This window comes from Poecilia formosa, unplaced genomic scaffold, assembly GCF_000485575.1.
Source record: "Poecilia formosa unplaced genomic scaffold, Poecilia_formosa-5.1.2 Scaffold14, whole genome shotgun sequence".
NCBI classification, from domain to species: domain Eukaryota; kingdom Metazoa; phylum Chordata; class Actinopteri; order Cyprinodontiformes; family Poeciliidae; genus Poecilia; species Poecilia formosa.
This window is the reverse complement of record NW_006799953.1, coordinates 569,201-578,759: the sequence shown is the minus strand read 5'-3', so window position 1 is coordinate 578,759 and position 9,559 is coordinate 569,201. Positions and strand designations below refer to the sequence as shown.

General features: G+C 40.7%; 3 protein-coding genes across 9 annotated transcripts in view; 2 read left to right on the top strand and 1 right to left on the bottom strand.

The window, feature by feature from the left end:
* The window catches only part of pigl (phosphatidylinositol glycan anchor biosynthesis, class L), a 14,475-nt gene extending 9,498 nt beyond the window's left edge, over positions 1–4,977 (top strand). Inside the window, exons 3-7 of the mRNA XM_007545823.2 lie at positions 343–433; positions 2,143–2,210; positions 2,944–2,975; positions 4,423–4,556; positions 4,780–4,977. Of these exons, the coding sequence (XP_007545885.1) occupies positions 343–433; positions 2,143–2,210; positions 2,944–2,975; positions 4,423–4,556; positions 4,780–4,908 (454 nt within the window). The 3' untranslated portion in view covers positions 4,909–4,977. The remainder of the gene's footprint in view (positions 1–342; positions 434–2,142; positions 2,211–2,943; positions 2,976–4,422; positions 4,557–4,779) is intronic.
* Positions 3,093–9,559, top strand: part of LOC103133862 (polyubiquitin-B) — an 11,625-nt gene continuing 5,158 nt past the window's right edge. Inside the window, exons 1-5 of one of the 3 annotated variants that reach the window (XM_016668262.1) lie at positions 3,093–3,098; positions 3,870–3,871; positions 5,674–5,681; positions 7,612–7,618; positions 8,911–9,556. In XM_016668262.1, coding sequence (XP_016523748.1) covers positions 7,614–7,618; positions 8,911–9,556 — 651 coding nt within the window. In that variant the 5' untranslated portion in view covers positions 3,093–3,098; positions 3,870–3,871; positions 5,674–5,681; positions 7,612–7,613. Of the gene's footprint in view, positions 3,099–3,869; positions 3,872–5,673; positions 5,682–7,611; positions 7,619–8,135; positions 8,232–8,910; positions 9,557–9,559 lie in introns of those variants that run through there. The other 2 variants (XM_016668263.1, XM_007545810.2) reach the window with 2 other exon arrangements.
* Positions 5,055–8,022, bottom strand: cenpv (centromere protein V). Of its 5 annotated transcripts, none has more exons than XM_007545828.2 (6): positions 7,809–8,022; positions 6,480–6,530; positions 6,225–6,317; positions 5,799–5,868; positions 5,593–5,707; positions 5,055–5,283 (listed from the first exon to the last, which is right to left on the bottom strand). In XM_007545828.2, the coding sequence occupies exons 3-6, from the start codon at positions 6,314–6,316 to the stop codon at positions 5,144–5,146; spliced, it is 417 nt and encodes a 138-aa protein (XP_007545890.1). In that variant the 5' UTR covers position 6,317; positions 6,480–6,530; positions 7,809–8,022; the 3' UTR covers positions 5,055–5,143. The 5 variants fall into 5 exon arrangements, with proteins under 5 accessions (XP_007545890.1, XP_016523751.1, XP_016523750.1 ...); XM_016668265.1 differs by lacking the exon at positions 7,809–8,022 and adding an exon at positions 7,601–7,802; XM_016668264.1 differs by lacking the exon at positions 7,809–8,022 and adding an exon at positions 6,670–7,618.

Genomic DNA, 9,559 nt, shown 5'->3' with positions numbered 1-9,559 from the left:
GTGTGTGTGTGTGTGTGTGTGTGTGTGTGTGTGTGTGTGTGTGTGTGTGTGTGTGTGTGTATATATATATATATATATATTGGAGCTCTGGCTGTATGTTTGGTTCCATTGTTCTGCTGAAAAGTGAAGCACCGCTCCAGTCTTTTCCAGCATTTTTCACAGTTCCAAATGATGCATTCAATGTAGGCTTTAACACAATATCTTTCTTCTTATCTGGTTTCCATAAAAGCCAGATTTGATCTTTTTTTTTTTTTTTTTGCAAAACAGGAAGGCGGTGATGTGTTTGATCTTGTTGATAATCAAAGTCTCCTTCTCCTTTTTTCTTTTTTTGGCCCACTACAGAAAACTTCCAGATGATCCCAAAGCCGAATGGAGCGTCTCATTAATCTCCTCTGCAGTACTGAGGCACATTACAGATCACTGCATCAACATGGTAGGTTCACCTCTGAGTAAAGCTCTTATAATTTCCCCTTTGTTATTTAAAGTTTCTCAACCTGTTGTTTTATATTATACATGTGTTTTGGCGCCCCAGTTGCCCAATTCATTATCCCCGTTTGACTGCGGCGTGTGTAATAATCCCTCTTAGCCACGCCCACTCTGCATTTTTAGCCCTGGAAAAACAGAGGAAATGGCCTCTACTGCAGCAGAAAGTCGAAATCTGTTTACACATAGATTCTTATCGGCCGCCAGCACAGTTCCGTGCTATTAGCTGATGGGAATGCAGTAAATTTAGAATCATATTCTGCTTTTTCCACACATCTGGTTTATATCAACAAGAGCTTAAATCGGAATTACCCCCAACCAAAGACAACACGGGAGCAGGAGAACAAGCTCTTTTTTGTAAGATTGTGGAAGTGCAATCAGGCTCCCTTGACTAAAGTAGACAAACAAACACACCGTCTCCTCCTATCCTGTCCAGCCCAGCTGTTGTAAAATGCAGCCCAAAAGTGGGCAAAAGACTCATGTTAGTCACACAGAAAGAAACATCTGTTCTGAAAATCCAAAAGTGGTAATATCGCTTCTTCAGCCTAGTGCATTGTTGTTCTCTTGTGATGCAGTCAAAATGTATGTCTTGCTCATTATTTATGACCTCAACAGTCCCGAAAAGCCCAAAATTTAGACTTGCAACAATAACCATCTCTGAAGAGCCCTGAACACACCAAACCCCATGGTGAAACATAATGGTGGCAGCGTCATGCAGTCGCGAGGCTTTCTTCAGCTGGGTCAGGAAAGTTGGTCAGAATTGATGGGAATATGGGGTGCCGGGGTGGCGCAAGGGGTTAAGCACAACCCACATAAGGAGACCCTACTCATCAACCCGGCCGCCGCAGGTTCGATTCCCAGCCTGGTGACCCTTGTCGCATGTCTTCTCGCTCCCTCTTTACCTAATTTTCTGTTTTTACACAAGTCATGTTTTCAAATTTATCTTATTGAACAAACAATGGAGAGCATAGTATCCCGACAATACGGAGAGTTTTGGGGGATTTTAACCATCATTAATAGGAATTTGTCATATCAATAAAAACAAGCGATCAATAATAAACAATACGATAAATGCCTACCCCTATTAGAACAGTCTAATGTCCAGACCGAGATCCACAGATGCCCTGTCTTCAATCTAACTAAGTTTGGGACAGATTGAGAGGAGAAATGATCAAAAAACTCCAAAAGACTCGCAGGTGTAACTGCAACAACAGACAGTTCTTCCATTGCATTGTTCATATATGTTTGTTTATAAAAGCAATTTAAAACTATCTGAAAACCATTTGAATATTTCTTACATGATGTCTGTAGATTCATGAGCGTAGGAGAGTTTAGAGTTTGCAGAGAAAGTCATGGTACTGTAGACCTGAGCACAGCCGCTCACATCTTCAGTCATGCGCCTTCTGCTCTCCCTTTGACCTGATTTTTTTAATTATTTTTTGTCCTGTTTCCCCCCGTGGTGTTCAAGTATGCACAGAAAAACACTCTGAAATATCTGGCTGTCAGCTGCCATGCAGCTCCCTGGTTAGGCACCAGCAGGCTTCCACTAACCCCAACATCTTTTCTTTTTATTGCTTTGGTTTCTTTAACTGTACTCTTAGATACCACCAATTTTCTTTATTTTTTTTACCCAAACCTTGAGCAATTTTGTTGTTCCAGGTGCTGACCTTTGACGGAAGAGGTGTGAGTGGTCATGCCAATCACGTAGCCATCTATAAAGCTGTCAGGTAAGGACTGGCCCTGAAGGACTTAGCCAGAAGAACAACTCTGGCAACCACCAACGCTAAAACCCTGAAAGCAGTCCGCTCCGCAGTCATAAAAGTCTTTCCAGGAAAATGCAGGAAATTTGGACTCACAACAACAACAGCCATCCCTCTAACTGCTTCCCCACAAAAACACACACACACACACATGCATATAGACCATGTTTTTAAGAATTGGTCTGTTACATAGCTGAGAGGTCATCCAAACAGAGTCCTCTGAGGCACTGGGCTTGGCTCCTAGCGAGCGGCCGTAAATTCTGTCCCCCGAAGTGGTGAAGAGGGAGGGAGAGGAGGGCGGCTTGGGTTTGGAGAGGCCGCCTCCAGCCAGACTGTTGGTTTAAAGAAATGTGTTTGTGAAGAGTAAATCAAAATCCCTAGAAGGCACTTGGATCTCTTTCTAACAACCGGCTGCACCTTCACGGTTACGGTTCTCTGTTAGCCTAGTTTGTCGTTCTAAAAAGTGAGCCCTATAAAACACCATCTCATGATTCTCATGAGGCTAGAGCCCAGAGGGAGTGTGTGTTAGTTTTACGCCACTCAGGATCTTAGTGTTTTGCTCATTTGTAAACAGATTACAGAGAATAAATGTGTGAAAAAGTCAGCACAGTTGGAGGTTTTCATGAATACCATCAACATAAATGCAACTTATGCAAGTTCCTGTGATATGAACACTAAACCTTCTTGTTTTCCCTTGCAGACATCTTGCTTCTACTGGTGAATTGCCTAAAGGTAAGGTGTTGCATAAAGACAACTTGTAGAAGATTGACATGTTTATTGAAGGCTCTGGGAAGTCCAGCAGAGACTGGATTGGCTGATCTTTGCCTATTTAATGAGCGTTTAGCGCCCTCTTCTGTTCAAACACGTTCAACAATCTTCTCTCTGCTCCAGTTTACTTGCAGCCAGTTTGGGCTCAGTAGTTGTGCGCTTTCAGATTCTTCCTCTTCTCGTTATTTTCAGAAGTTTCCATAGAAGCATCATTGCCTTTTAGTTTTACTTTTGTTTTCCTCAAAACATTTCTAAAGAGCCACCGGATGGGAAATTTCCTCGAAGACTGAAATGAAAGCTTTTGTGTTCCACTTAGTACACAAAAACATGAAAAATAAAAGAGATAATCGAAGAGTAAAGAAATTTAGAATCCTGCAAAAGTATTCGTGTCCCTTTCAATCTTCTACATTTTGTCACATGACAACTACAAATTGCTTGCTTGTTTTTCTATATTTCCTTAATTATGGGAGATCTGCAATTGGCCGATAATAACACATGAAACCGCCACAAAAGTCTGAAAATCAGCCACTGTTCCCTTTTGCTCTGCTGTGAGACAGGGCTGACTGATGGCTCACCAGGTCACTTCTGCAGGTCCGCTGTTAACAGTAGTTTCTTCACTGTTGCAAACTTAGCAACTTTTCAGACAAAACAACCCCAATCTGCTCCAGTCAAAATCAGAATCAGTACGTCCCTGACCTGGTGACTTTATGACTGACTCAGAGCAGAATATACCAACTAGCTTCCACGCTACCATAGCAGAAAATCTGTCTATTCCAGGAAGAGACTGGCAATAAAATTTTCCACATTCTGTTAGCGCACAAGCAGGTGAGCCCAGTATCTTTACTCTCTTCCTGTCAGCCGTTCCTTTGGATTTAGCCACTCTATAGTTATTAAAATGATCAAAGGTAAATATCCCTCTGTCCTTACTTATTTTTAGCTAAGAAAAAGAGTGAAAATTGTTGTTTTCCTTCCACTTAAACACTACTATGTGCTGGTTATCACATAAAGATAAAAAAAATAATAATTCCCTGAATGTTCGTGGTCATTACAAGGTAAATGGTTCAAAGGACGAGAATAAAACTCTACAAAGCACCGTCTACTTCACCCTGACGACCTGTCCTGCTGTTGGCTCAGAGTGAAGCAGCTGACGATTAGGCCCGGTGATAACCCTCGCCATCAGGCTGTAAGGGGATCTCAGCTAATCTTGCTGCATGTGAGGGGAAACCGTCTGCGCCACATCAGCAGTCTGAGCTCTTCTACATGACGTATCATTTGAGCGCTGTACAGCACCTGCATACTTCTCATCTTAAGAACTTGAAAAGCAGGTTGACCTTGTTGTCTGCCTAAATACCGTCCACCCTGAGCTTTTAACATTACCAACTGTCTGAGTCTCCCTTGTGTTTGCTCACAGATTGTGTGTTGTTCGCCCTGGAAACCGTAGGCCTTTTAAGGAAGTACACCTCTGTCCTGGACCTTCCCTTCAGCTGGTTTCTACCATCACATTTTCACTGTGTTGTTGGTCCAAAGGGCTACAAGCAAGCCAAAGTAAGCCTTAGGGTGAACAGGTTTGCCCACAAGACACGTCACATTGTATTTTTAGACTCCCACACCCTTTTAGTGCTTTGTGATATGAATATGCACTAGGAAACCATATTTTACAGCATGAAACAAGCTGTCAAAAGTATAAATGACACAATATTAGGCATAATCAGTCATTTTCTAATGTTCTCATCATGTCTCGAGTTAAATCTCAACATGTCCCTCACAGGCTGCCATGCTGTGTCATCGCTCTCAGCTTCTGTGGTTTCGGTATCTCTACATCACCTTCTCAAGGTACATGTTCACAAACACATTCCAGATCGTTCCACAAGGACCGAAGAATCTGAAGATCTACTGAATGTTCCAGCTTGTGACGGCGTGCCTATTGTTAACCTTTCAGTTTCCACATTTTCATGCGCAGTTGTTACAAACAAAGTGGATGACAGTTTTAATGAATCATGTTGTGTGTTTAAGAGACTCAAAGAATGTTGTCAGGACACTGTATGAAAACACTAAAGATTTTTATTGTTCTGTTTTTGATATAATGTTGATTAAAAAAAGCGGTTTTCAAAGTTGTGTGGCAACGGTTATTTTTACAGCATGTCCCCTTCCGGTTTAGACATGTCTTTGATGCTCTTGTGAGCTTGCATGCTTTCTTCCCACTTCTCCCCGCAAAACTTCTCCACGATGACGCTGCGCACAGTTCCTGGATCCAGACAGTGTGGAGCAACGCCTGAGGAAGTAAACAGGAACAGAAAATAGGAACTGAAAAACAACAACAACAAAAAACCGCTCATGTTCGGTATATTTCAGTAACACCTGGTTTTACCAGACGAGTTTATCGTTTAGTTTCAAGAGAATTTTCAGTTCCCAATATTTACCCCCCTATTATGATCATAAGATTTTTGTTTTGTACATATACTGTAGAAGTAAACTCTGGAGGAGTCATTTGGTATAAACACGTTCTTGTTGTGAAATAAGATGAGCAGGTCATGAGAGTAATGCAACCATCTCATGTCAATACTTGAGGCTGGGGTCTTACCAAATCCATCGGGATTGGATCGTGGTGTGTAGAAACTTTGAACTCCACAGGTTTTACAGAAGGTGTGCTTAGCAACATGAGTGTTGAAGGTATAGGTGGTCAGATTATCTACCCCCTACAGAAAAGAAGACACCACAAGCATTAAGACCTTTTCTCCTTTTTTAGATCTTAAGTAACCACTAACGTGTTTAAAGTAAACCGGTTACCTGTAAAAGAGTAAAGCGACTCTTCGGGACGATGAAATGGTGGTTTTGTTTTTTCGTGCAAACACTACAACTGGAGAAACTGATCAATTAGATTCATATTTTACAGTTCCTTGGAAAGCAGCGTCCAAGAAATTTTCCAGCCATTATCACTTTACAAATATAACCTTTAAAGTGTTTCACTGAAACTTTGTGTGACAGACCAACACAGGGTAGAACACAGCTGAGGAGGATACGTGAGTTTTCTAAACTGGTACAAATACAAACCTTCAAAATTTGACGTATTTCTATTTGCACCCCGCCTTTGCAATGATACCCTTAAAAGCATCTGAAGTAGCACTTAGAAGTCATCTAATTAGTAAATTGAGTCAACCTGTGTGTCGTTTAATCTCAATGTAAAGATCAAGAAATGTGATTGAGAATACACACTTGCAGTGAAACACATGGAGGTCAGGAGAACTCCAGACTTCAAATCTAACAGCTCCACAGTGGCATCCACCAGAGTGTTTCACAAGCTCCATTCTAAAAAAAGAGAAATAAACAAAACCATACATATATGAATTATCTATGTCCCTTTAGCCTTACTGTAGGTACATCAGGTAAATCAACTGTAGTCCATTTCCTCCATCACTTAGTCAAAGTTCAGTAGAAACTTGTGACGTGTTTGTTGCGAAACCTGCTTACCTGACCCAACCAGAATATTCCAGTCGTCCTATCCAGGAAATCACAGTGAGCCTGATCAAAGTGCAACACTCATAAGTTTCACAATCACATAGAAGACCTTTCACCAAGATCAGATTTATCACACCTGCTGAATACGTTATTTTATGTGTGAACAGATCATTACAAAAGTAGCCTGTTAGATTGTACGTTCAGTATAAGGGCTAGGCCTAGTTCTTCCTTATGTGTTGTTTTCCTGAAACTCGTTGAGATAGCTGATAATTGCTTCCAGCAAGGGGAAGGGCAAACTACAGCCGACTTGAACAAACACATTCCTTGGAGGTTGAACCAGCTCAGCCTGCATGATGTTGGCAAGCAGTGATGTGTCAGATCACGAGTTCGGTGTCGTATGACATGGTCCCAGATGGGTGGGCTAAGGGAATGCTGTGACCCAAATACATAATTTATACATGCTCTCAGGTCAGTTATCCAGTCTGTGACCCAAAAATAGACACCAAGTAGGTTACAGATCCCCTTTTGAGCTTGCTGTTTTATATTATGTCAAACTAAAAATGGACTCTGCTTGTTGATTCTAAGATTTATTTTTCAAAGTCTCCATTTGTTTCTGTGACTCTACACAAGCTGCAGATGAAAAAGCTTAAAATATTAACCAAATAGTCCAGTCAATGAATGTTTCTATAAAAATTACTAAAGCTAGTGGCCAGCAGTCAATATGTTTGGAAAAAAGGTTCTTTCACATACATGTTAAAAATAGAAATTTATTCAAATGAGAAGATACTTTAGCTCAAGCTAAACAGATAAAAACACATCCTAATATAACTAGACTATAACATTAATATTGCCATAAAACGAACCGTGCATCATTAAATCCTACTATTTTCATAATTTGTTTGATTCCTCTGTCACAAAAATGACCTCGAAACAGATAAAAATGTATTTTTTTTCAGGGTTAAGTTTTGAGTTGCTACCGTTCACTAAGACATTTTTCAAGGTTAAATTTGAGTATAATATTTAAAAATGGCATACCTTCTTTATTACAACTGCTAAACCCAACATATTTTATATATTAATAGGAATCAGTTGGGTGATACATCTGGGATTTTGCATGGTCATGCGGTTATTACTGTAGTCTGAGAAATGCAGTCATTCGACTTGATGGAAAAAAAAAACATATGTCGTCTTTTACTTCGTCTCATCGAAAACGAGGTCGCTGAAACCCTCATTTCACCTTACATTTATCCAAAAAACCGTCAACAAAGGGCTGCATATAATTCCTAAATAAGTATGCGTTAAAACTATCGAAAATAGTGCTAGTCATCATGCTTTACTTACTGTAACTCAGCAACCAATCACAAGGCAAACAAACATCACTGTTATCCAATCAGAAGAGAGGAGAAAGTTCTTGTTGTCGTGGCGTTTCTGGCAGATTCTGGAGAATGACCATTCACTACCACTAAGATATCATTCCGCAGCTGAAGAAAATTAGTTTTTCTTAAAATTTTAGCACATTTTTAAAACATCAAATATAATTAAACGTTAGGCTTTCAAAAAACATTACAGTACATAGTTATATTTTTATGGAAAGGGTTTATTTCAGGACTTTGAGAACTACTTTTGTATGCGGACTGATATGAATCTCTGGCACATAGCTCAGTATAAAAGACAGTGTCGAGCTTCAGACTGCAGCATTTCTTCAACAGGAGAAGACGGCGTTACTAGACGGCTACAGAATTGACTATTACAGTTTCGAAAGCTGTAAGTACATTTTAAGTACAATTTATGAAATACAATGTGTACATCGTATTCGTTTTTTACAAGTGAATACAATAATAGTAGTATTTAATATTTGTTGTTTGCTTTAATTCTTTTTCGAAGTGTAAAATTATGTCAGTTGAGGATAGTAACGTATACCGATTTAATTTTGGCCGGAGACTCTTTGGTCTATTTAATTAAATTTACCGTTATTTTGTTCTCCGTTGTTTGTTTAGAGAGGTGTTTAGTGCTTGCCAGCAATGGCAGTGACTCGAAATTTTGGCTTCGGCCATTAGAGGGGAACTGACGAACAAAGAGTCTATGAGCTCAAAATGGCGCTCGGGCTGTTAATGGTTGCTAAGGCGCGGTCGTATTTTTGAGAACATTCATGTATACATACGTGTGTGTATATATATATATACACACACACACACGTGTGTGTATATATATATAATTTCTTTTCTTTTGGTCTGATATCTTAATGTCTCATTATTTTTCTTTTTTTTTTTATTATAGACTATTCTCTCACCAAATGTGAGAGTTAAGATGTGATGGCTTATTTCTTTCTCGTTGTTTTTTTTTTTTTTTTTGGTTTTATTATTGTAGGCTATTCTCTCAAGTTGTGGCCATTTCCTTTAACTTATTTTTTTTCTATTCCCATTCCCTCTTTTAATTTATAAAGGTGGTGCAAGATGCAGATCTTTGTGAAAACCCTCACCGGCAAAACCATCACCCTTGAGGTGGAGCCCAGTGACACCATTGAGAATGTTAAGGCCAAGATCCAGGATAAGGAGGGCATCCCCCCTGACCAGCAGAGGCTGATCTTTGCCGGAAAGCAGCTGGAAGATGGCCGCACCCTGTCTGACTACAACATCCAGAAAGAATCCACACTCCACCTGGTCCTCCGTCTCAGGGGTGGCATGCAGATCTTCGGCAAGACCCTCACCGGCAAAACCATCACCCTTGAGGGGGAGCCCAGTGACACCATTGAGAACGTCAAGGCCAAAATCCAGGATAAGGAGGGCATCCCCCCTGACCAGCAGAGGCTGATCTTTGCTGGCAAGCAGCTGGAAGATGGCCGCACCCTGTCTGACTACAACATCCAGAAAGAATCCACACTCCACCTGGTCCTCCGTCTCAGGGGTGGCATGCAGATCTTCGTCAAGACCCTCACTGGCAAGACAATCACCCTGGAAGTTGAGCCCAGTGACACCATTGAGAACGTCAAAGCCAAAATCCAGGATAAGGAGGGCATCCCCCCTGACCAGCAGAGGCTGATCTTTGCTGGCAAGCAGCTGGAAGATGGCCGCACCCTGTCTGACTACAACATC

Excerpts from the sequence above, each read along its gene's own strand:
- cenpv (XM_016668264.1), bottom strand. The coding sequence starts at position 6,788 with ATGTGTTTGTTCAAGTCGGCTGTAGTTTGCCCTTCCCCTTGCTGGAAG. Across the intron at positions 6,531-6,669 it reads CTAGGCCTAGCCCTTATACT|GCTCACTGTGATTTCCTGGA; the intron begins GAACGTACAATC and ends CACTTTGATCAG. Across the intron at positions 5,284-5,592 it reads ATCCAATCCCGATGGATTTG|GCGTTGCTCCACACTGTCTG; the intron begins GTAAGACCCCAG and ends TTACTTCCTCAG.